Here is a 26,630-nt window from a genome sequence, read left to right as displayed (position 1 = left end):
GCCCTGCTCAGCCACCAGGCAGCAAGAGGAAATCGAAAGCAATCCAATTCCAGGCACTGGAACTGCAGGAAGTGACATACCCCCTGCCGCCAATCCTCCTCTTGGGGGGTGGGGTCTCTACCAAGTTCTTCCCCTTGTGGGCTGGGCAAGCAGTGGAATCCCTGCCGGACTGTATTTGCATAAGATGATGCTCCTCCCGGGCCACCACGCCCCTTTCAAGGCCGCAGGCGCTTATTAAGCCCCCGTCTTGCTGCTCCTAAGGTTTTAGCTCAGCCTACAGGAATTTGCTCGGGGCTCCAGGAAGCAGATTTCCAAAGGTGGACTCAGGACCCTGCAGCCTACAAAGCAAGTGGATGCAAAGCTTATATTGCAGGGGAGCCAACTTGAATAAAATATTGATAACTGATCACATGACATAGTGCAGGCACACTATTTGAAGGGCAGTGCCCATGAACATTTTATGGGGGGGGAGAGACCCTTCAGCCCCTAGGAGTTGGCTGCTATGTTAAGATTGTGTGTTAGCAAGCGTTATGATTAGAACAAAAAAGCCCCAATGTTATGTGTGACCCACTAGGCTGAATTCAGTTCCACCACTGGTCCCCATGAAGCATGGCTGTGGCCCCTGGAAGGTGCTCCACGACCCTCTGTGGTGCATTTATTTTGCTTGGTTACTTCCTCCAAAAGGGTGCTGTACAAAAGTTTAAAGCAGTATATATAACATACAACGCACGCAGATATCTTTAACAAATTTTTCAAAAGAACCAACATAAAAACTAAATAAAAAAGCAACAACTCAGATACTTCGCTATGACAAAAAATGAAAATTGTATTATGAGGTTACCTTGAAGAAGTCATAAAAGGTATCAGTTTAAGGGTCTGGAAACTAAGACAGGTGAGACACGGTTGAGGGAGCTGGGTCTGTTTAGCCTGGAGGAGACTAAGAGGGGATACAATATCCATCTTCAAATAACTAAAGGGCTGTCCTAAGGAATGGAGCAAGCTTGTTGTTTTGGTGCTCCAGAGGGTAGGACCCAAATCAGTGGATTAAAGTTACAAGAAAGGGGATTCAGACTAAATATCAAGAACAACTTTCTGACCCTAAGACCTGTTCAGAAGTGGAATGGACTCTTCTTCATTGGAGGTCTTCAAGCAGAGGGTGGGTGGACATCTGTCATGTATGATCTAGATGAGATTCCTGCATTGCAGAGGGTTAGGCCAGATGACCCTTTGGGCCCGTTCCAACTCAACTATTGTGTGTATTTGGAGGTAGATATATAGATATAGGTAAAGGACCCCTGGATGGTTAAGTCCAGTCAAAGGTGACTATGGGGTGAGGCGCTTATCTCGCTTTCAGGCCGAGGGAGTCGGCATTTGTCTACATCTGGGTTGTGTGGCCAGCAGGACTAAACCACTTCTGGCACAACAGAACACCGTGATGGAAACCAGATCACACGGAAATGCCATTTGCCTTTCTGCTGCAGTGGTACCTATTTATCTACTTGCACTGGTGTGCTTTCAAACTGCTAGGTTGGCAGGAGCTGGGACAGAGCAATGGGAGCTCACCCTGTCGTGCAGCTTTGAACTGCAAGCCCAAGAGGCTCAGTGGTTTAGACCACAGCTCCACATGCATCCCAGATATAAATCTGCTTCTAGTATCTGAAATATGCATGGCAGCACATTGGAAGTGGAAAAACCGATTGCTCCTTTGATCTTGGAATGTTACAGGAGGGATAGAGAATGTAGCATTTTCCTCTAAGCTGATGTCTTTAAAAAGTGATTAATGTAAAGAACAGTCAAACACATTTGTTGAAAGATGGACTTTATTTGCCAAGTTTTGTCACAGTAAATGTCAGGGTGGCGCTCAACCAAATTTCTTTTTCTCTCTCTTATCATAAGAGTTTGGATTTGAGGCTTTAACTCTTTTCGTATGAGACAGTTCTTTATCCCCTCTCTCTTTTCATAAGTTCTATGTTCACTGTCACAGTTTACTCTTCAAAGATTATTGAAGGCAGTGTTATATAGCCATGGCAGAAAAACGAATTCATCAAATTCATCTGGCAAAGGATTTGGGAGAAGTCTCGGAGTTTTATGCATTTGTTTACAAGAAGGAAATCAACATCAAGATGTCTGCAGCGAGGATTGCATTGGGAAATGCAGCAATCAGGGCTTCGGTTTAGGGAAAAGGCAGGGGTCCTCATTCCCTCCAGGACAACTTTCCAGGGGCCACAAACCAGCAGTAGGAGCGGCTTGAGGCAAAACAGAAGGCTTCACCCAAACCATGCACAATCCAGAGGTTTGTATACGCAGGTTTCTCCACCCAGGCAAGCTAAAGGCTTTATTACAGCTCAGGGACACATTCTGCTAGGCAAAGGCACTCAAGGAAGCAAGCAGAGCAGGGCCAGTGGGAGGAGAACCCTGAGGGCCGGATGGGAGGGCCGCATCTGGTCCCAGGGATGCAGTTCATCACCTCAAAGTTAGGGACTAGAAGCTTGAATGGTGTCCCGGAGGACTCATCTGCAAAGGAGGACAGAGATATGGATTTAGCACGGGGGCAGAGAACCCTTGGCTTGTCACAGAACTACAACTCCCATCAGCCCTGGCAAGCATTGCATGCCCAATATCAAAAGATGACAGGAGTTGTGGCAGGCCCAAGGTTCCCCATACCTGACTTAGTGTAAACCATGGTAATCCTCATAGCTTGCTTTGTTTTGCTGTGATTCCTTTTATAGTAAATAACTCCTCACAGTCAGTTACATAGAAATATGTCTCTGAAGAGCAGAGAGAAGGAAGGGAGCATCCTACCCCCTCAAAAAAAAAAAAAAAAAAAAAAAAAGGGAACCCAGAAAAAGACAATGTTTGGTATCCAGTTACTATGCCAAACACAAATTAGGCCACGAGCCTAACCCCACTTACTTGACAATAAACCCCACTGAATTCAATAGGGCTTACTTTTGAGTAGACACAGTTAGGACTGCACTGTCTATTCCTATTTTATTAATTCAGGATGAGAGAAAGACCCAGCTCATGAAGAGATACTTGATTTACATGTCTCTGTAGAGAAAGACAGAGGACTCTTTCTACCCAAAATTATCTTTGTTCAAAAGACAGCTTCCATCGTTCTCCCTAACTGGCCAGACTACAAAGATTAGGAAGCCCTGATGCGTCTTTTAAAAAAAAAAGTTTTTATTTATACTTTTCAAGTTTATACATTTCATTAGTTTTACAATCAATTTAACATTTCAAAGTTTGACTTCCTTCCCCCTCTTTCTGTGGTTCCTTAAATTTATTTTTCAATATCTTCTGCATATCCAATATCTTCTGCATATCCAAATTCATTTAATTATCTACTTTAAATATATACTCTTATGAAACTGCAGGTTGTTACAATAACCCTGCTAATGTTTTCATCTGTTTGCAATTTATCTGTAAATATTCAATAAACTGTTTCCATTCTTTAGAAAAAGAGCCCTGATGTGTCTTAATATCAAGTAGTGTTGATGGCGCATATATTTAATTATTGCATTTATGCCGCACCATTTTCTCCAGGGGGCTCAAGGTGGTCAACCCCTCCTCCTTTAATCCCCACAACAACCCGGTGAGGCTGAGAGGCAGGGCCCAGGGACACACACACTGAACTTCCTGGTCTCTCAGATCCCAGTCCCACACTCTAACCACTGAAGCATCATCTAAGAGTTGGCTTCAGACATCTTGTGGGAAATGCATCACTTTGCCCAACTGTTATAAAAATAATCTGCTCAACTGCTCCCTTTCACTTATAGGGTATTCCAGAGCCTGTATAGAGTCCTTCCAAGGTTCTCTATCAGTAGGAGAAAATAACAGAGGCTAACCAGAATATATTGAGAAGCAAAGCGGCTAGTAAGCCTGACCTTTATTAAAGGAAATAAACTGTTGCAACAGGGTCCCCACTCACCAGATGCAGGAGGGTGGAGAACCCTGAACAATGGTGCAGAAGCCCTTATATAGACTTTTGAATTGCCCACCCTGTAGCCCAAGACCTCCCCCCAAATCATACATACATCAGAAAAGGAGGCAGGTCTACAGCAGAAATCCTGTCTGCCAGGATACCTAATAATGGTCACTGATTGCATTACCTGGGCAGTCTGGCCATCCTTTTGTGATGGTTAATACTTTAGTTCCTGAATCCAGGTCACAGGCTCACCCTATTCATACACAAATATGTCCTTAAGACAGGATTTGTAAGCAAAAAGACAATGAGGAGGTTTTTCCCATTTGCCCCCCTTACTGCAGAGGAATATTTGAAGTCATTGGGAGAGTCAAAATGGCTTCAGGATTGCTCTCCCATACTATTTCAGGCACATGGTTCATATATTTAGAGATGTGTGAATTTAAGAATATTTATTCTATATTTGAGGCCATAAAATTCTAATAACACCTCTAAGTTCCTTCCCTGATTATCTGAAATAGACCAAATTTAAAGGGGGAGAGGGGATGAGTGGGCTCCACTCAGGACATAATTACGAGTCAGTGGGGGCTGGCAGTGCCCATTGGCACTGGTAGGGCAGTAGGTAGGGATCCCACCTCTAGGTGGCGCCACGGCCAAAGACAGATGGAGGGAGAGCCAATAACAGGCAGAGCCTCCCCTTGATTGGTTGCAACAAGACAGGGGGGAGGGTCCTCACCAGTTGCATCCGCTGCCACTAGCGCCGTCTTCGTCATCTGAGTTGGGAAAGGGCTCTATGAAGTCTTCGTCCCAGTTAAACGGCCCAAGAGTGACGCTGCTCCTGGTGACTCTTACGCTGTTCTCGGGCGGCTGGCCACTCCCGTTTACAGCCAGGTGTTCAAAGAGGATGTAGCGGAGTCCAGCCTGGCATTCGATAATCCCTTGCGAAATCTGAAGACAGGAGAGAAAGAGAGAGGTGCTGAATACGGGGCAAGGCTGCCGAGCTAGGAGGAAAACTACCCCTCTCAAAGGTAGGGGTCTTTGGGCTGAAAGTGGCCCTCAAGCCTGGCCCCTGGATCTCCCCTCTGGACACTCCACTGCTTTGCAAGTATTTTTAGGGGGCTGGGAGATCTCCTTGACCACCCCCCACTCAACCAATATGTCCTGCCAGCTTACAAGGAATGCACAAATGTTCACTGTGCACTTGGATTCCTTCTTTTAGCATGGCAGCACCGATGTTTTGGAACTCCCTGCCCATGCTGTTTGTCAGGTGCCTTTGCTGTCCTTCTTTCAGTGCCCAGCTAACCCCTTTTTTCTTTCAGGCACGCACACACAGACATCCAGGGACGCGGGTGGTGCTGTGGGTTAAACCACAGAGCCTAGGGTTTCCCGATCAGAAGGTCGGTGGTTCGAATTCCCGCAACGGGGTGAGCTCCCGTTGCTCGGTCCCTGCTCCTGCCAACCTAGCAGTTTGAAAGCACGTCAAAGTGCAAGTAGATAAATAGGTACCGCACCGGCGGGAAGGTAAACGGCGTTTCCGTGCGCTGCTCTGGTTCGCCAGAAGCAGCTTAGTCATACTGGTCACATGACCCGGAAGCTGTACACCGGCTCCCTCGGCCAATAAAGGGAGATGAGCGCCGCAACCCCAGAGTTGGTCACGACTTGACCTAATGGTCAGGCGTTCCTTTACCTTTACTTTTTACACAGACATCCAAAGACATGTATATATCAATGTGCAACTTTGTTTTATAACATGCATGTCATCTAATTTCGTTCCTATGTCGTGCATTTTGCTTTTTTCATCTTATTTCTCAGTCGTTAGAGCATGGGGCTCTTAATCCCAGGGTTGTGGGTTCAAGCCCCACATTGAGAAAAATATTCCTGCATTGCAGGGGGGTTGGACTAGATGACCCCCGCCGTCCCTTCCAACTCTACGATTCTCTGAACTTGCTTTATTCATAATTTTGTGTATATCACATACAGGTTTTTAAATTTTGTTGTTGTTTAGTCATTTAGTCATGTCCGACTCTTCGTGACCCCCTGGACCAGAGCACGCCAGGCACTTCTGTCTTCCACTGCCTCCGGCAGTTTGGTCAAACTCATGCTGGTAGCTTCGAGAACACTGTCCAACCATCTCATCCTCTGTCGTCCCCTTCTCCTTGTGCCCTCCATCTTTCCCAACATCAGGGTCTTTTCCAGGGAGTCTCCTCTTCTTATGAGGTGGCCAAAGTATTGGAGCCTCAGCTTCACAATCTGTCCTTCCAGTGAGCACTCAGGGCTGATTTCCTTAAGAATGGATAGGTTTGATCTTTTTGCAGTCCATGGGACTCTCAAGAGTCTCCTCCAGCACCATAATTCAAAGCATCAATTCTTCGGCGATCAGCCTTCTTTATGATCCAGCTCTCACTTCCATACATCACTGCTGGGAAAACCATAGCTTTTACTATACGGACCTTTGTCGGCAAGGTGATGTCTCTGCTTTTTAAGATGCTGTCTAGGTTTGTCATTGCTTTTCTCCCAAGAAGCAGGTGTCTTTTAATTTTGTGACTGCTGTCACCATCTGCAGTGATCATGGAGCCAAAGAAAGTATTCATTTCTTCCTTTTATAGACCATGTTTTCTCCAATGAGCTCAAGATGCCGTCTATAACTCTCACCTCCTCATTTTATCCCCAGGGAGGTAGGTCAGGATTGGAGAAGACATTGAATGGGTTCAAGCTTCATAGCCAAGTGGGGATTTGAACCCTGGTCTCCCAGGTAATAGTCTTGACACTCTAACTACAACACCACACTGGCTCCCTCTTTTTGTGATGACCACAAACTCCTTTAGATAAAAATAAATGAATAAGCACCCGCTTGCCCACTTCAACCTCTGCTCCTGCCCATCACTCCTGGAATGTGGCCCCTGGAAGCCTGCATACAAGGGAATGCCGGCCCTCAGATTGATAAATCCTTCCCCCATCTACTGCAGGCTTTGCTTCTGCTCCCCATCCCAAGCATTTCCCACTGGGGCTTACAGACCCGACGCCAGCGTGGAGCTTCCGAACCGCGCCCTTCCGTATGGAGGATGTGGAGGAGCTGAAAGTCTGCGTCCAACATCTTCACGCTAAGTTGATAGCGGCTGCCAGGGGGACAATAATAGCTGTTTTTTGGGGGGGGGGAGGAGGGAGAGAAAACATCAGTTTGGGCAGAAACCAAACTAGGCATGATTTGAACACTGAACACCAAACCAAGAGTATATATTTCGTGACCAATAACCTCCAGATAAAAAAATCAAGGCAGCCTAGACCTTTCAATACAAATACTTGAATGTACAACTTTAAAACAGTTACTTCTAATAAATAATAATAAGTAGTAATATAGCCAATAATGGCGAATGGCTGTAATTTACATCAATCAGTTTCATGCATAAATGCGGCTTTCAATGGCCATTATTATTATTATTATTATTATTATTATTATTATTATTACAGTCATACCTCGGGATAAATGTGCTTCAAGTTAAGTATTTTTGGGTTGTGCTCCACGGCGACCCGGAAGTAACGGAGCGTGTTACATCCGGGTTTCGCCGCACGCACATGCGCAGACAGTCAAAATGACATCATGTGCATGCGCAGATGTGGCAAAACGCGACCTGTGCACGTGCAGGTTGCGTTCGCTTCAGGATGCGAACAGGGCTCCGGAATGGATCCCGTTCGCATCCCAAGGTACCACTGTATTATATTTCTATAATGCCCTATACGTGCAGGTCTCAGGGAGGATACAACATAAAATCGCAATATAAAACCACAATACACATACCGTATTTTTCGCACCATAGGGCGCACTGGACCATAGGGCGCACCCAGTTTTTAGGGGGGGAAATCAAGGGGGAAAAATATTTTCCCCCCCCCAGATCCCAAAGAGCAGCGTACAGGCTGCGCACAATCTCTCCCTGCCGGAGGGGTTGCGCACAGCTATGGAGCAAGCCAAGGCAGGGGGCGGGATGGATCCTGCTCGCTGTTTTGGCTTCCCCTTTAGCCCCGTGCAGCCTCTCCTTGCCGGGAGACGCTGTGCAGGGCTAAAGAATCCATAGCCCCGTGCAGCCTCTCCTTGCCGGAGGGGTTGCGCACAGCTATGGAGCAAGCCAAGGCAGGGGGCGGGATGGATCCTGCTCGCTGTTTTGGCTTCCCCTTTAGCTCCATGCAGCCTCTCCTTGCCAAGAGACGCTGCACAGGGCTTTCCTGGCTTTACTGGGAGGTGGGGGGATTCCCTCACCTCTCGCAAAAGCCCGCAGAAGCCGCGCAACCCCTTTAAAGAGATCGCGGCTTCTCCTGGCTTTTCTGGGAGAAGGGACTGATGCGGCCAGTCAGTCCCTTCTCCCTCCTGTGGAAAAGCCAGCAAGAGCGCACGGAGCTTGTGTGCGGCTCGTGGGGGCTTTTCCCGCCTGCCTCCCCCCTGCATTCGCTCCATAGGACGCACACACATTTTCCCTTGCTTTTTAGGAGGGAAAAAGTGCGTCCTATGGTGCGAAAAATACGGTAATCAAAATATATAAAAAAACAACCCAATACATTTTAAAAGGACATCGGGTGTCAGTCAGCCAAAGGCCTGATTAAAGAGGAATGCTTTTGCCTGACACCGAAAGCTGTATAATGAAGGAGCCAGGCGAACTTCCCTGGGGAGAGCATTCCACAGATGGGGAGCCACTGCAGAGGAGGCCCCGTTCTCGTGTTGCCATGCTCCGGACCTCTCGAGGAGGAGGCACACGATGGAGGCTCTTGGAAGATGATCTCAGGGTCTGGCTAGGTTCATATGGAGAGAGGTGGCTCTTGAAGCTACCAGCCATGGGGTCTGTGTTCTCCCTCCACTGTCAAGAGGTGGGACACATTTGAATACCAGTTGCACAAGAACAGGAGTCTGGACTAGACGGGTTGCTGGCCTGATCTAGGAGGGCTCTTCTTACATTTGCATGCAAATATATTATTTGGTGTGTCTACAAAACATAAGAGGAGCCTGCTAGATCAAGCCAATGGATCATCCAGTCCAGCGTCCTGTTCTCACAGTGGCCAAGCAGATGCCCATTATGGGAAACCCACAAGCAGGACCCGAGTACAAGAACCTTCTCCCTTCCTGCCTTTCCAGCAGTTGTTATTCAGAAGCATCGCTATGTCTGACTGTGCCATTCATGTCTGCCTGCAGGCCCTTTCAGAAGGATCTTATCTCAGCGAGGCACAGCTTGCTCAAGAAATTCAAGGCCTGCAAAGGTGCCAAAAGGCTCAGGGTACTAACAAAACAAGGTTATTTATGTATGCTACTACTGCGGCCCATATTTTGTTGGCCCCAAAATGGAAAACGAGCAAGGTCCCAACTAAAGAAGAGTGGCAACTTAAACTGATGGAATATGTGCAGCTTGTGGACTTAACATATAGAATAAGAGAACATATGCTTAAAGAAGATTGGAAAATGTTTGTTGAATATATGAGGGGGGGATTGAATACACTTGAAAACATTGGCAGCATTAAGATATATTCAACAGTGCAAATAAGTTTGGATGGATGCAATAAGGGAAAACTGAATGGTTCAGTTTATATAAAATATGCAGGGATTTATGTTATGCAAAATGAACCACGGAAAGAGAAGAAGGGAAGTCATTGATATTTTAAGGTTGTTTAAATGGATATTCTAAACTGTAAAACAGAAAAATTATGGGGGGGGGGAAGGCTCAGAGCGGATAAGCAGTGTTCTATAACCTTAGGTGGTTGGACTACAAGTCCCATCATCCCCAGCACCCCAATGGTGAGGGATGATGGCTGTTGTAGTCCAGTAACACTAGGAGACCCAAGGTTGAAGGGTGTTGGGTTGGAGCACATTGCCAGGTTTGGAGCTGTCTGGAATCCTACCAGATCCTGCTTATCAAATTTCTACATTTCACTAATTTTACAATCATTTTAACATTTCAAAACTTGACTTCCTTCCCCCTCTTCCTGTGGTTCCTTAAATTCATATTTAATATCTTCTTCATATCCAAATTAACTTAATTTGCTCATTTATTCATCTATTTCAAATATATATACAGTGGTACCTCAGGTTACATATGCTTAAGGTTACAGACTCCGCTAACCCAGAATTAGTGCTTCAGGTTAAGAACTTTGCTTCAGGCTGAGAACAGAAATCATGCTCTGGCGTCGTGGCAGCAGCAGGAGGCCCCATTAGCTAAAGTGGTGCTTTAGGTTAAGAACAGTTTCAGGTTAAGTACAGACCTCTGGAACGAATTAAGTACTTAACTCGAGGTACCACTGTATTTAAAATAGATGAATAAATGAGCAAATTGTATGTAATTGCAGGTTATTTACAATAATCCTGCCAACGTTCTGTTTACAATTTATCTGTAAATATTAAATAACCATTTCCATTCTTTTGTTGTCTTGATCTCTTAGTCTTCCGTTAAGTTTTGCCATGTCTGCATATTCCATACATTTTTGTTCTGTCCTTTGGACCACGCAGCCCCACCCCCAATAACCAAGACTGGATGCTCTTAACCCACCATTCATTCACGGCGATGTTAGGTCTGGCTTCATCTATCAGCTCGTCCCAGTACCCAAGGTCCTTCAGAATGATGAGCTGAGACTTGCTGCAGAGCCTGAAGCACAAAGGAACATCTTGTGTGAATGTCTGAAGGTGTTTGGAGGATGGATGGTGGTTGATGGATGGCCTGAGATCGAATCCCGACAAGACAGGGGGGGACATGTGTGTGGGGTTCCCTGGTCCCAAATGGGGTAACTGTGTCCCAGAGGGACCAGATTTGCAGCCAGGGAGACATTTGGGACTCACAGCTGTCCACGGACACTCACCCGTCACACGCAGCAAAGCATCTGTTGACCCACTGTGGGGAGGAGTCTTTCTTTTTTGCGTAGGAATTCCTCTGGAGGAAACTTTCCACGGGGAGGGCTGCCAAATCCTCCTCGGACAGCTCCTCGGTTTTCCAGTGGCCCTCGGAAGGGACCCTCATCGCCCAGGAGTCCAGGCCCTCTGCGGAAACCAAACCAAAATGACAGACATTGAAGGAAGAGGCTTTTGAGTCAGTGGAAGCAACAGAGGAGTCAACTGCCAGACAAAGGAGAGGATACAGATCCTGGAGGAACATGCAGGCCAGCAAGGGCAACAGGGGGGATGTTTTAGGCATGATGTACTGACATCACGGGACGTGGGTGGCACTGTGGGTTAAACCACAGAGCCTAGGACTTGCCGATCAGAAGGTCGGCGGTTCGAATCCCCGCGACGGGGTGAGCTCCTGTTGCTCAGTCTCTGCTCCTGCCAACCTAGCAGTTTGAAAGCACGTCAAAGTGCAAGTAGATAAATAGGTACTGCTCTGGCAGGAAGGTAAACGGCGTTTCCGTGCGCTGCTCTAGTTCGCCAGAAGCGGCTTAGTCCTGCTGGCCACATGACCCGGAAGCTGTACTCTGGCTCCCTCAGCCAATAAAGTGAGATGAGCGCCGCAACCCCAGAGTCGGCCACAACTGGACCTAATGGTCAGCGGTCCCTTTACCTACTGACATCACATGAAGAAGAAGAAGAAGAAGAAGAAGAAGAAGAAGAAGAGGAGTTTGGATTTGATATCCCACTTTATCACTACCTGAAGGAGTCTCAAAGCGGCCAACATTCTCCTTTCCCTTCCTCCCCCACAACAAACACTCTGTGAGGTGAGTGGGGCTGAGAGACTTCAGAGAAGTGTGACTAGCCCAAGGTCACCCAGCAGCTGCATGTGGAGGAATGGGGAAGCGAACCCGGTTCACCAGATTACGAGTCTACCGCTCTTAACCACTACACCACGCTGGCTCTCAAGCATCTTGCCTCCTTTCCCAAGTCAGGCAGAAGCTTCCTGGGCTTTAGAAAGGTGGCGTCAGGGTTTAATACTTTAATGCTCAAATATACCAGGAACATTTAGGGGAATAGCCTAATACCTTTAGTCCACTGACCGACTGCCACTGAAGCCTTTCCCCATTAGGCCTGGGCAATATATCGATATATCGCCCAGGACCGTTAATGTGGAGGCAGACCGCAATGACTGCTTCACTCAGCGGTATATCGCTGGTGAAACCGTCACCGCTCTCGAGTCCCTCTGCCTCCAGCGCCCAGAGGGAGAAACAAACTAGCTGGGAGCTGGAGGCAGATATACAGCTGGGGAAACCACCATCGTACTGTCCCGGCAGAGGGAGAATCAAGCTGAACTGGTGAGGAGTTCCTTTCTTCTTTAAGCTGCTTGGCTGAGGAACAAGCTGCTGCCCTTGCCTGAGCCAAGCTGTTTTACGGAGCCCTCGACCCACCAGCGGCTCGCACGAGCCAGTGGCAGGATGGAGGCTCTGTCAAAGTGCAACCCCTCCCCAGCTGAGAGAGCCCAGACCCCGCCTGGCTGCCTTCCTGCAGGAGGGGTTGCCGTGCCTTTCCTCCCAGGAAGATGGAGCCCACCCTCCTGGTGAAAGGCAGCCAGGCGGTTTTGGGGCTCAGCATTCGCCAGCAGCCCCTCTCCACAAGGTGAAGACACCCAATGCTTTGCGCCCAGGAGGGTGGGCTGCGTCATTCCTCCTGGGGTGAACGACACCCCCACCGTAGGAAAGAGGCAGTGCACCCGCACAAGCGAAGGCAGTCAAACGCACAGAGCCTGACAGGTTCCATGTGCTTGGCTATTGCTGCTAGGTTAGTCTTCGGGAGTGGGAGATGAGCGGGCAAGATAGCTCGCCTGCCCCCAATGCCAGCAAAGGCAGAGGCAGCTTGGGTCCTTGTGCTCCAGCACGAGCGACAGGCATGTCAGGGCTGGCTCCACCAGGGGCAGTTGTTCTCCCACCCCCAGCAGAGCCAGGTCAAGGGCCTCAGAGCTGGCTCCACTGCGGGCAGGAGTCGTTCCGCCCTCCAGCTGAGCAGCAGGTCAGGGCCAGCTGTATTGGCCCCAGCCCGCAAGGCGCTGTACTGAAAATGCCCGCGGTGCTTTGAATCCACTGCTTCTTTCACGTAGTGAAGCTGCATTGCTGTTGCCGGAGAGCGCTGACTTTTTCCTGTGGACAATTGGACTTTAAACATTTACTCATGAGTAAAACGGAAAATTGGATTCTTAAATACTTTAATTCGGCACTGAAACGGGAAGGTTATAAACAGGAAGTCCGCCTCCCGTTTTTGTAAATAGATTGAAGCAAAGACGTTACAAGTTAAAGCCTTTGAAAGCTTTTGGCAAAGGATCAAATTTCCACCGGTTTAAAATACAAAACCCCCCTTGGAAGCAGGAGAAGAAGGGGGAATTTTGGATCTAGTGAGCCTGCAGGAGAGAGTGAAAAAATCATTACCACTGCTCTGAACCTGGGAACGGGCTGCCAGATGACGTTTGGAGAGAGTGCTTTTGACAGAACGGATTTGACAGCTAGCTAAATAGGAGTAAGATACTGTTTCCATTGTCCTTTTCTGCGTTTAAAAAAGAGGAAAAGTAACTGAAAATTTATCTTTAATGCTTGAGTTGCGCTTGAAAAAACTGATACAAGTGGAGACTGTTTCCCTCTAGAGGGAGCTTTTGAAACTGTTACAGGAGTATAACTGGGGGATTTCCAGTTGCAGATAAGGATTCTGAGAACCAGAGAGCGACCTTGGACTATTTAAAAATGTTGACAGGAGAGGCCATTGTGACTGTTTTATGCAAGATAAGCTGTTCGCTGGGACAGCTTCACAAGAAGATGGATGACATGACTTTCAAAGTTGATAATTTGGAGCAGAAAGTGACCAACTTGAGTCAAAAAGCAAACACCAACACAGAAATAATTCAGGACTTGGTACAGGAACCCATTTTGGCAGGACAAATGGTGGAGGAGGAGGAGAATGCTGCTGTTGTTGAACATAAAATAATACAAGTGAGATCTGTGGTTTTACAGAAGCAAATTGAGGACTATAAGTTGAGGCCTTCTATGATTGAATCTAGGAAAAGTCAGACTCCGAGGAATGGATCCCGGCTTGGATTAAAGAAGGAAAGCTGGAAAGAGCCCTCTATGCAGGGATTAACTGACTTTTGGGACATGGACTCGGGCCTGGAGGAGATTGAAGTTTTGGGGGCCTTTGGAATTGGAGGAATTTTGAAATATACCCGGAAATACTTTATGGACTGTAGCTTTAACTATGGAAATTTAGCTGATCTGTTCAGAAGGAGGAAAAGGATTGACAGGCTGGAGTTTCCCCGAGATTTGCTCTTTAGCATTAAAGAAAATGAAGAAGACCTGCAGAAGGGACTTGGAAAAGAGTTAAGAGCCTCGGACATAAGATCACCAGGTTGATGGACTTTATGGAATTGACGGAAAGGACTGGCAGAATCCGAAACCTGGGAGGGGAGATGGTGGAAGAAGATTGGAAAATTTAAAGTTTATATATAGACTTATGGTAAAACTAATGAGTGATGGAAAAATGGTGGAATGATTTTTTTTGTTGTTTTTTATGGGCTTAACAGAAATGTTATAAGGAGTTAAGCACATATAAGTATTTTAGTTTTAATGGAAAATAAGGTTAAAAAATACGTTATTTACAACATCACAGAAAATGGAGAAAGATGGAAAGGATTTGCTGAAACAATTAATAGAAGTGGAACACAAAAAGGGAGGTGTGAGGAGGTCGAGGAAATAAGGGAATGAAAGATAGAGTATGGAAAAGAGACGATGTATGTTTTTAAATTGTTTTTGTTTTGTTCTATTCAGGGTTAAGGTTAGGGAGTGGGGTTTGTTTAGTTTAATGTGTTTAGGTTGTGTTTTGTATTGTTTATATATTGCATTGTATTGTTTTTTCTTTTTGTTTTTCTCCTTTGTTTTTTCTTCTGTTTTTTTCTTTTTTGCTTTCTTCTCTCTTTTTGTAATCTATAAAAGTAATAAATATTATTTTTTAAAAAAAGAAAATGCCTCAGCTCCCGCAATGAGATCTGTGGTGTTTTCACCCGGCACCTCACCGGCTGGGCCGATGCAGCTTTTTTCAACATTGCGGTATATCGCCAAACCTCGATGTTTGGCTGGCGATGCACCGCGATGTCGAAAACCCAGCATTGCTCGGCCTTGTTCCCCATCATTCACAGCAAAGTGCCTTCCAAAAAAGGTAAAGGACCCCTGACAGTTAAGTCCAGTCACAGACAACTCTGGGGCTGCGGCGCTCATCTCCCTTTACAGGCCGAGGGAGCTGGCGTTTGTCTGCAGACAGTTTTTCCGGGTCATGTGGCCAGCATGACTAAGCTGCTTCTGGCGCAACGGAACACTGAGACCAGAGCAGCGCACAGAAATGCCATTTACCTTCCCACCGCAGCGGTACCTATTTATCTACTTGCACTTTTTGGCGTGCTTTCGAACTGCTAGGTTGGCAGGAGCAGGGACTGAGCAACGGGAGCTCACCCCGTCAGGATTTGAACCACCGACCTTCTAATTGGGAAGCCCAAGAGGCTCAGTGGTTTAGACCACAGCGCCACCCGCCTTCCAAACGGGTCATACAAATCATTTGTCGGACTGCGACCATTTCCCTTTCCTTATTTATTAAATTTTTATACTGCCCTTCGTCTGTAGATCATGGGGATGTAAAAATGCAAGGTAACGAATACAAAATACATAATAAAAACAAAGAACAGAAACCAAGCAATAACCCCCTCCTCCCCATTTCTCCCCCAGCTGAACAGGGATGCACCTTTGCCGCAAGGATTCTTGATTAAGTTCTTCTCCCTGTGGGAGTAAATGAAGAAGGCCTTCGACTCTTGGGTCTCGGGTCCGCTCTTTCGCTGGAACTTAATTTTCCACAGCTTGGGGTCGTCCACCAGGCGTCGCCACTGGGAGCAAACCAGCCGGCAGTTGCAAAGCAGGTTCCTGGCTGGTACCCGGGCCAGCACCTCCAGCAGGACATGTTCAGGCAAGTCTCCGATAGTCAGCATCTTTCTTCAAAGTGGTCTTTTGGCCGCTTCCAGGGAAGAACCACAAGAGGGCGAGAATGAGAGAGAGAAACCCCACAAGAACGGCAGCAGTGGGAAATAGTTGTAAAGAGGAACGCTGCAACAAAATGTTGTAGCCACGTGCTTCATTCCTTTCCTGCTTCTTCCCCCTGGTTTCTTTCTCTGCTCTAAGAGCCAGTTAAACATTCTGTGCTCTATCTACATCTATCTGTTGCCCCCTTTCATTCTTAGCTTTCCTTCTGAGTTTTGTGCTGGCCGTCAGGCAATGGCCTTTTCTACCTGCCCTGGCCCACCCTCCAGACCTAGGAGGAGCCTTTCCCAGACCATGCAGAAGCAGCTGGGAAGAGAGGAGTTCAGGGATATTTTTTATTTTTTATTTATAAATTGTGTGTCTTTGCTTCTCAGTTTGTATTGTGTTATTTTATGCACTGTTATTTTTATTGATTATAGTTTAGAAACTGTTTATTGTAATTGTTAAGAGTGAATTTGTGCTTAATTCTTATTTGCTGATATTTAATTTCACTGTGCACTACTATATCCCAATGGGTTATCGAAGAACGCTTTATTGGATATAAGTTGTTCATTTTAAAGATGTGTTTTTATTATGACATAACTTTTGTATGTCATAATTCTGGATTGGATCAGATTGTTCGAAGGTGCACGATCTTTTGTCATTTCTTCAGCCTGTGTATAGTGATACAGAAAGGTGGGATACAAATTAAAAGTGAACTGAAATTAAATGAAGTGAAATGAAATCCAAAAATCCAAAATTAGCATATTACATTTAGAAACCATTTAAATCAGCCCCACTCCCCAAATAAAACAGCACCCACCCAAGTTAAAACCCCATCCCCCGTTAAAATGTTAATTTGTTGTTGTTGTTTAGTCGTTTCTGACTCTTCATGACCCCATGGACCAGAGCACGCCAGGCACTTTAAGCAGGGTTATTATCGGGTTATATCCAACATCAGTTGCCTTCAGAGATGACCCATTAAAATGAGTGAAACTGGCTAACGTAGGCCCATTCATTTCAATGGGCCTATTCTGAGCAGCCCATTACTAACTATTGCATTTCACTGTTCTGTACTGACATGCAGAACCCATTGGCTGTGGGTCTAACAGGGATCCTCTGGATAGCCCAATAAATTTAATTCTGAGCATGCCCACGGACCCCAAAACGCAATTACTCCATGCACGTGGCAACACTTCATAGCGAGGGGAGGGACTCCCATCACAAGTTCACACATATCTGAAACCCTGGAAAAAAACACACGAACTTATACTTAGAGGGAAGAAAAGAAGGAGGGGTCGCTCTGCACATGCCCAGAGGCCATGCCATCACTTCTCCTACCGCAAACAGGTCCGGAGGGCAGGAGAGGGCGGACCCCCCTCATACAAACTGAACCTCGCAGGCTCCACAACGTCCCCTCCCTCCAAAACAAACAAACAGGCTTACCGGGGCTGGAAAATGCGCAACAGCCACGCGGGAGCCACGCGGTACCCCAAGACACTCAACAGCCTCGCAGGAAAAAGAAACCGAATGTGAACATGGGCGAGGGCGCAGGAAACTCTCGGGGAGGGTCCCCCAAGGGAGCACCACCCCTTGGAGGCCGGGCGAGCAGGGGATTCGTGCCTTTGCGCACGATGATGCGCTTCTCGGATTGAGCTCGCCCCGGTCAAGGGCACAGGCTCTTCTCCAAAGAGCAACTGCAATTCCCAAGTCCCCTTTTTCCTGAGTTTCCCGGAAAGGAAGCCTATCTGCCTGAGCTCAAGGAGGCTGACTTCCAGAGCACAGTTGCAGGAGGACCCTATACAGCCTTCGCTACCAGGATGGAGAGCCCCGGTTTAAAAAAGAAGCACTATTATCATAAATACTGTAGCTTCCAAAAAATCCATGCACGCGTCCAAGGCGCGATCCCCAAGTCAGGCTCATTTGCATAATATGACGAGATTGTCCTGTCGCCCCGCCCCGGATTAAATGAAGCCCTGGTGGCCAGAATCAGCTTGGAACCGAAGCGTTGCGCGCGTCTCTGAGCTTTGCATCTGGAGGCGCCTTAAACTATCAAACGATTAAAGGGAGAGGGGAGGGACGGGGTTCCTTTGAAGGAGCCAGCTGACGTCGAAGGGGTGTCATCGTATGCAAATGAGCCAGGATTCCCCTCCTCTAGGCGGAGATTGGGTGGTGTTATCTGATATCATAGCAGTTTCACTTCCTCCTTGCCTTCTGGGCACAGACGACTCTTTTCCCCACGGAGGTGAGGTGGGGCTTCCAGGTACCGTAAGCTGGAACCAGGTACCGTGTTGTGGTAGATCCGTGGGAGGGTTTAATTAACAACACTTTAAAAAAAAAAAAAGGAATGGGGAAAAAATAAGTAAAATTTATAATTTCTCTTAAAAACAATTGTAAACAGTTACAATCGTTAGTAGCATTGCAATAACACTTGTAGCTTAATGGTGAATTTGGGATATAATGGAGATGTAAATGATCTGGATTATTATAAAAGATGCAGGGGGAAATGACTAAAGATAGGACCCACAAGGGAGAGAAGAGAAGTCCAGGAGATTCTTTGTAATCTTGTCTTTATGATGTATGTTGGATAAAAAGGTAAAGGGACCCCTGACCATTAGGTCCAGTCGTGGCCGACTCTGGGCTTGTGGCGCTCATCTCACTTTATTGGCCGAGAGAGCAGGAGTACAGCTTTCGGGTCATGTGGCCAGCATGACTAAGCCGCTTCTGGCGAACCAGAGCAGCACACAGAAACACTGTTTACCTTCCCGCTGGAGCAGTAACTATTTATCTACTTGCACTTTGACGTGCTTTCGAACTGCTAGGTTGGCAGGAGCAGGGACCGAGCAATGGGAGCTCACCCCGTCGTGGGGATTCGAACCGCAGACCTTCTGATTGGCAAGTTCTAGGCTCTGTGGTTTAACCCACAACGCCTCCTGCGTCCCGTATGTTGGATATGTGAGTGTAAAATGTTAATTCGAAAAACCAAATAAATAAATTTACAAAAATAATAATAAAGCACTTTTATTGGGGGGGGGGGGGAAACCAACCAAAATGTTATTGTTATCTAAGTAAGCAAGCTTGCATTTCTGAGGGCAAGCTGAAAATAACTATTTAGGATAAGTCAGTAATAAGCACCCGCATCAGAAATGGTCTCCGAGAGCACAAGTGGCCACAGTGTCTCTGAGCAGGGAAAGAAGGAACTTCCCCCATGATCAGAAAATGAGAAGCAGTGATGGCCACCAACAGTGGAAGGCTGTGGACTCTCCTTCCTTGGAGGTTTTTAAGCAGAGCTTGGATGGCCATGGATGCTTTCGCTGCGATTCATTCCTGCCTTGCAGGGGGTTGAACTCGATGACCCTCAGGGTCCCTTCCAGCTCTAGGTAAAGATAAAGGGACCAGAGGTACCTATTTATCTACTTGCACTTTGACGTGCTTTTGAACTGCTAGGTTGGCAGGAGCAGGGACCGAACAACGGGAGCTCACCCCGTCACGGGGATTCGAACCGCCGACCTTCTGATCAGCAAGTCCTAGGCTCTGTGGTTTAACCCTCAACGCCAATCGCGTTCCCAGCATCTTCCAGCTCTATGATTCCATAATAACTTGGATGGCTTTAAAAGAGGATTGGGGAAACTCGAGGAAGAAGATGAGGAGATCCGTGGCTGCTAGCCCGGATCGCTGTGCTTTGCCTTCACAGCTGGAGGCAGCTATACTTCTGCATGTCAGTTGCTGGATGTGCTGGGCCCGGGGGTAACCCGAGAACCGTGGTCTAGGTCCGGTCCAGAATCTGTAGGTTCCACTAGGAGTCAGTCCAACAGGGTCAAGGCAGGACACGAGACAGGAACCCAGGCAAGGACAGGTACAGGATCTCAGGCAGGGTCTGGCATACAGCAATGTTGCTCCCGCAACCTGGGGCAGGATCCGACAGCCTTTTATCTTTGTCAGGGTAGCAGCCGGTCCTGATCCCCTGGTGACTCACCTCCCTGTCTCGCCCGAAGGTGACCACTCCTCCTGCGAGTACTCAGGTCTCTCCTTCTCTCAGACCTGAGTCTCTGCAGCTCGGGAGATGTTGGTGGGTTACTAGACCCAGAGGCTGCCTCAGCCTCCCCTGACCCAACCAGTAGTGGAGCAGCTGTAAGTGATGGCCCAGCTGAAGGCAACGAGGTCATCCCCGCATCTGGAGCCAGGGCAGGCTCAGGCCCCTGACTCGGCCCAGCTGGTGTTTGTTGCAGGGGAACCTGTGCAGACTGGGACCCTTCAGGATCAGGACTTATTTCAGATGATGCCTGAGGCAAAGGATCCAGTGCAGACTGAGACTCCTCTGGTTCCAGGTCTGAGCCCGAGTCCCAGGCCATCACATTGGAAACCACAGATGGTTCTCTGGCTTGTGGGCTTCTTTTGGAGGCATCTGTGAGAACAGGATGCTGGACTAGATGGACCATTGGCCTGATCCAACAGGCTCTTCTCATGTCTCCATTACCTTGTTTAATCCTTATTTATTTATTTTTAAATTTATTTATTTGGTTTTTCAAATTAAAAATTCACAGTCACATATCCAACGTACAACATAAAAACAAAATTCCAAGGAATCTCTTGGACTTCCCTCCTCCCCTTTGTGGGTCCTATTGTTAATCATTTCCTCCAGCATCTCTTACGATAATCCAAAATCTTTTTTACCTCTCCACTGTGTCCAAAATTCACCATTAAACTACAAGTGATATTCCAATCCTACTAATGACTGTTTACAATGGTTTTTATGGTAAGTTATAAGTTTTACCCATTCCCTATTAAAATTTTGGTCTTCCTGATTTCTGACTCTTCTGGTCATTTTGGCCATTTCGGCATCAACTGGATCTGCCATTCTTCTCTGGCGGGGACTTTATCTTCTTTCCATCTCTGTCTAATCCTCTTTTAAAGCCATCCGAATCAGTGGTCGGTTGTTGCTGCTTCTCGCGGGAGCGAATCCCAGAGTTTGAGATGCTTTCTCTTCCATTTCTTCCCCCGCCTCGTGGCCGCCCTCAGACATTTCCCGAAAGAAGATGGTGAATATTGAGGACCTTCCCAAGGAGATGCTGCTGGAGGTCTTCCTTCGGCTCCCTTCCTGGTTCCTCCTTCGCAGTTGCCGTCTGGTTTGCTCTGGGTGGCGAGACATGGTGGACACTCTGAACATGGGATGGAAAGAGAAGTGTGAGCAGGCCGGCTACCCACTTGGGGTGTTGACTGGCGCTCTCCCTGACTGGAAGACTTTCTACTTTCTCTGCAGAATGAAGAAGAACCTCATCAGGAATCCCTGCGGCGAAGGTGGGGAGCAAGAACTTATTTCAGACTTCTCCCGCACCATAAATCTTAATAATATAATAATAATTTATACCCCGCCCTTCCCGGTTCAAAAACCGGGCTCAGGGCGGCTAACAACAAATTTAAAACATTTAATTATAAAAGCAGCATAAAATACAGTATAAAAACATGAATAACCATAAAATTCAAAATTCAAAAAATAAGCATTAGATAGGGACGCGGGTGGTGCTGTGGGTTAAACCACAGAGCCTAGGACTTGCTGATCAGAAGGTCGGCGGTTCGAATCCCCGGGACGGGGTGAGCTCCCGTTGCTCGGTCCCTGCTCCTGCCAACCTAGCAGTTTGAAAGCACGTCAAAGTGCAAGTAGATAAATAGGTACCACTCTGGCAGGAAGGAAATAGTTTTGGTTGCCTCGGGTGATTACCTTTATCTGGAGACAGTGTTCGTGTGTAGGGAGTGCAGAAATCCCAGGTTCAATATCTGTATGTATCCTTTCCTTTCACTGTCCTTTTCTTTCTGGATTCGCCACAGAGGGCCTGAACTCCTGGCAAATTGGGCCAGATCAAGAAGAGGCCTGGGATGTAGCGAAGCTATCAAGGGATGACTCTCCCTTTGAGGATGGAACATGGTGCTTTGGTGCATTTAGCGGGTAAGGAGCACATTCCCAATCAAATGAATTTGGGGCGGTGGTGGTATGTGTTTAATAATAATAATAATAATAATAATAATAATAATTTTATATATATCCCGCCCACCCCAGCCGAAGCTGGGCTCAAGGCAGCTAACAACAATAAAATAATACAACATTCTAAAATCATTTCATTATAAAATTAATTCAAATCAAATTAATGGCAACCACTGGGCTAGAGTTCTGTGAAGATTGCCAAAGGAGGAAGTCAGGCTGTGCCTTGGCCAAAGGCCTGGTGGAACAGCTCTGTCCAGCAGGCCCTGCAGAAAGATGTCAAGTCCCACAGGGCCCTAGTCTCTTGTGACAGAGCATTCCACCAGATCGGAGCCACAGCCGAAAAAGCCCTGGCTCTGGTTGAGGCCAGCCTAACCTCTCTGTGGCCTGGGACCTCCAAGATGTTTTTGTTTGAAGACCGTAAGTTCCTCTGTGGGACATACCAGGAGAGGTGGTCCCGTAGGTACGAGGGTCCTAGGCCGCATAGGGCTTTAAAGGTCAAAACCAGCACCTTAAACCTGATCCTGTACTCCACCGGGAGCCAGTGCAGCTGGTATAGCACCGGGTGAATGTGATCCCGCAGCGAGGACCCCGTAAGGAGTCTCGCTGCGGCATTCTGCACCCGCTGGAGTTTCTGGGTCAGTTTCAAGGGCAGCCCCACGTAGAGCGAGTTACAATAATCCAGTCTGGAGGTGACCGTCGCGTGGATCACGTAGCTAGGTCAGGGCGAGAGAGGTAAGGAGCTTAGCAGTTACTTAATTGTCCAGTGGGAGTTTGCTATGGGGAGTTGAAACTTTGCATGCTTTCGTGGAGGGTAAAAGCTTCTGAGTTGGGTCGTTGAGTTTGTCAAAGTCAGTAGGGCATGGGGTCGGGAAGGGGTTGCAGCCTGGGCCAGACAGAGAGGTTGGGAGGGCTGCAGTAGGTGCTGGGGCCTGAGATTTCCCACCAGTGCTCTCCAACCCAATATCAATGGGTCCACGTGGGTGATGGTGATAATGGCTTTGATCTCTTTTTCAGGCCCTCACCCAAAAGCCAGGTCATCGTCTTAAAGGATCATGGCTACTGGGATGAGCTGATGGATGAAGTCAAGCCTGATATTGTTGTGAAAGACTGGTGAGTGCCGGAGCCGACGAAACCAGGGGTTGCGGGCTGGGTAGTCCTCCTTGATAGCAGAAGCAAAACGAACCCCTACCGTTGGGGTTCCTCGTCTGCCATGATTTCTGGGCAAAGTGAGGAACGCAATAGATAGCGAGGAACGCAATAGATAGCAGAACTCAGCTTAATTTGGAATCAACAAGTTCCTAGTCCTCAGGGCTTCGAAGATCTCAGGGCTTCACCTCCTTCCCCTGAATTGTGCCAGCTGGTCCCTATAGGTACAACTGTTTAGAAACTGGTGCCCATGTTTTGATTTTCCTCTTCCTTCCTTGTCCCTTTTCTCTCCTGTGTGGTGCAGATTGCAAGCAAGTGCTGCAGATTGCAAGCCTGTGAGAAGGGGTGGTCTAGTTTTCAGTTTCAGTTCTGTGTAAGCTGATCTGGGGGCCTTTTTGGCTTAAAAGCAGGGGACAGATACCCTTTGTTGTTGTTTAGTCGTTACTCGTGTCTGACTCTTCGTGACCCCATGGACCAGAGCACGCCAGGCACTCCTATCTTCCACTGCCTCCTGCAGTTTGATCAAACTCATGCTGGTAGCTTCGAGAACACTGTCCAGCCATCTCGTCCTCTGTCCTCCCCTTCTCCTTGTGCCCTCCATCTTTCCCAACATCAGGGTCTTATCCAGGGAGTCTTCTCTTCTCATGAGGTGGCCAAAGTATTGGAGCCTCAGCTTCACGATCTGTCCTTCCAGTGAGCACTCAGGGCTGATTTCCTTCAGAATGAAGAGGTTTGATCTTCTTGCAGTCCATGGGACTCTCAAGAGTCTCCTCCAGCACCATAATTCAAAAGCATCAATTCTTCAGCGATCAGCCTTCTTTATGGTCCAGCTCTCACTTCCATACAGATACCCTAAATAAATGCATAATAAGCAGGCAGCTGCAAATTCTCCAAATGTGATCAGCTCTTTTTTGCAGGACCGGTTCCTCCTCAGAAATCGCTCTTGTGTCGTTTTGTGCCCCAAAATAGGTGCGACGTCCTTGACGAGGACCCCTACAACTACACTCTGCACGTGAAACTGTTGTCTGCTGATTCTGAAGTCCTCTGCGAATGTCGCGCTGAAGAGTTGGTCTTAAGTGAGCCCGGAGAGACAGAATGGAGAGAGGTTAGCAGGAAAAAGGCATTGAATCAGCTCTGGGATATTAATGTGGGCCTTGAGTAAACAGTTCTTGAAATCATCAGTTCCTTCCTCTTCCTTTTGTTGAAATGACTCCTAACCATTCCTCCTCCTCTTTGCTCTCTAGGGCTCGTATACATTCCATAACTACCCTGCCGGAGTCCGTTACATCTATTTTGAACATGGAGTGACCGGTGTGGACTCTGGGGGCCTAACTAACAGCAGCATCACTGTGGGACCCAGATTTCCCTAGAAAGAGGAGGAACCACCAGAAGGGGAAACGGTTCCACTCATCTGCTTGAGCAACAGGGCGGGAAGACACACAAGGGCTCACTCTGTTGTGTCATTCCACACATGCGCGCGCGCACACACACACACACGCTTTCCAGCTAAATGTGTTGCAATCCTGGGTCCTACATCTGTTTCCCCGAAGTTGTGTTTTTGTGTAGTTTTCGGATGATCAGCATTTTTTTAAAAAAACAAATGGGTGTGGATGTTATTTTGTAAGAGAAGGTGGGGGACCCTGCAAACAATATTATACTGCAAAAAAGAAAATGCAACCAGCCACGGTACTGCAGTTGCGTTGAACAAATACATAACGTGGGACTCATCTACACAGCTGCAAATGAAACGTTTTAAATGTGTTGTAAAGTATACAAATGTGACACTAGATGGTGACAGTGAGCTATGCAAAATTCAATGTATTTTTAAAAACATGTCTGTTTGTTTTTAAAAAAGCATTTTCCCAGCATGGGGTGGTTGTTTTTTTTGGTGTGTGTGTATATCCCATCGTGGTTAAGTTAAAAGAAAGTCCTTCTTTACACAGCTCACAGTTAAGCTATGGATCTCTCTTCAATAGGAGGCAGCAATGGCTACCAATTTGGATGGCTTTAAATATGAGATCAACATGGAGGAGAGGTCCAGTGCCGAGGGCCTTCTGGCGGTTCCCTCGCTGCGAGAAGCCAAGTTACAGGGAACCAGGCAGAGGGCCTTCTCGGTGGTGGCACCCGCCCTGTGGAACGCCCTCCCACCAGATGTCAAAGAGGAAAACAACTACCAGACAACTACCAGACATCTGAAGGCGACCCTGTTTAGGGAAGCTTTTAATGTTTAATAAATTATTGTATTTTAATATTCTGTTGGAAGCCACCCAGAGTGGCTGGGGAAACCCAACCAGATGGGCAGGGTAATAATAATAATAATAATAATAATAATAATAATAATAATATGAGCCATGATGGCTCTCTTCTGGCTCTGCAGTTGGAGGCAGCAATGCTTCTGAAGACCAGGTGCTGGAGACAACAGCAGGAACAAGTTTGTTTTGTGCTTGAACCCTCTTTATGGGTTTCCCATTGAGGCATGGCCACTGTGAGAACAGGATGCTGGACTCGATGGGCCAGTGGCCTGGGCCAGCAGGCTCTTTTTACATTCTTATAAGTACCTGGGAGTGATACTAAAGGCAGATGATATACAGTATATACCCCCCCACCTGCCCCCGGTCAATTCAGCTGTGTCAAAATAATGAACTGAAGTCAATGAATCTCTCCAGAAAAAAAGTGATAAAATTGTGGTGTAAGTCAGGGTGGTATAACGGATACAGTGGCGGATTCGGAGCTGGGTTCAAATCCTCCGCTTGGATATGAAGCTGGGGCCGCTCGCTGCCTCTCAGCCTAAGCTGCCCTCGCAGGGCTGTTGGGATAAAATGAGGAGAACTCTGTATGCCACCTTGAGCTAGCTTGGATGAAAAGGTGGATTCATAGAATTGTAGCGTTGGAAGGGACCCTGTTTAGGGAAGTTTTTAATGTTTGATGTTTTATCGTGTTTTTAATATTCTGTTGAGAGCTTCCCAGAGTAGCTGGGGAAATGGAGCCAGATGGGTGGGGCATAAATAATAAATTATTATTAATTAATTCCCCTATGGATCATCTCGTCCAACTCCCTGCAATGCAGAAATATGCAGTTGTCCCATATGGGAATCGAACCTGTAACATTGGTGTTATCAGTGCCACGCTCTAGCCAACTGAACTATCCAGAATGGAAGCAGAATAAAGAAATGAAAGTGAGGAAGTAGTCAGATTTCTAGAGGAAATAAAGTGGTACTGCACTGATGAAAACTGCTCAGCCCGAGGACCTCATTCCCCTCTGGGGAACCTCATGCCTGTGATGGGAGGGGCCAGAGACAAAGGGGGCGGAACCATGAATGCAAAATTTACCTTTGTCCACACACTTGCACGCTGCTCTCTGTTCCTCATCTAGGCAAGCAAGAGGCATTATCAGAGTCCCCCCCCCCATATTAAATTAGTATCCCGCCTTCCCTGCAACAACCTCAGATATGCAGATGACACAACCTTGATGGCAGAAAGTGAGGAGGAATTAAAGAACCTTTTAATGAGGGTGAAAGAGGAGAGCGCAAAATATGGTCTGAAGCTCAACATCAAAAAAACGAAGATCATGGCCACCGGTCCCATCACCTCCTGGCAAATAGAAGGGGAAGAAATGGAGGCAGTGAGAGATTTTACTTTCTTGGGCTC

General features: G+C 47.2%; 2 protein-coding genes across 3 annotated transcripts; one reads left to right on the top strand and one right to left on the bottom strand.

Annotated features, from left to right (window-relative positions):
• Positions 1-1,802: 1,802 nt before the first annotated feature.
• On the bottom strand, positions 1,803-17,691 carry LOC308483782 (F-box only protein 44-like). Its single transcript, XM_081018004.1, has 7 exons — positions 17,303-17,691; positions 15,588-15,854; positions 10,754-10,931; positions 10,447-10,542; positions 6,942-7,062; positions 4,662-4,873; positions 1,803-2,514 (listed from the first exon to the last, which is right to left on the bottom strand). Coding segments are annotated over exons 2-7 (849 nt in total). The 5' UTR covers positions 15,829-15,854; positions 17,303-17,691; the 3' UTR covers positions 1,803-2,513.
• Positions 17,692-18,078: 387 nt separating this feature from the next.
• Positions 18,079-24,850, top strand: LOC308483787 (F-box only protein 44-like). Of its 2 annotated transcripts, none has more exons than XM_081018016.1 (6): positions 18,079-18,101; positions 20,876-21,154; positions 21,683-21,800; positions 22,851-22,946; positions 23,952-24,087; positions 24,227-24,850. In XM_081018016.1, exons 2-6 carry the CDS (start codon positions 20,893-20,895, stop codon positions 24,350-24,352), a joined length of 738 nt encoding a protein of 245 aa, XP_080874142.1. In that variant the 5' UTR covers positions 18,079-18,101; positions 20,876-20,892; the 3' UTR covers positions 24,353-24,850. The 2 variants fall into 2 exon arrangements, with proteins under 2 accessions (XP_080874142.1, XP_080874143.1); XM_081018017.1 differs by having other exon boundaries at positions 18,079-18,119.
• Positions 24,851-26,630: the final 1,780 nt, after the last annotated feature.

Source organism: Podarcis pityusensis, assembly GCF_964106645.2.
Source record: "Podarcis pityusensis genome assembly, chromosome: 8".
Lineage (NCBI taxonomy): Eukaryota > Metazoa > Chordata > Lepidosauria > Squamata > Lacertidae > Podarcis > Podarcis pityusensis.
Note: the sequence above shows the minus strand (reverse complement) of the source record. Positions and strands in the feature narration are given on the sequence as shown.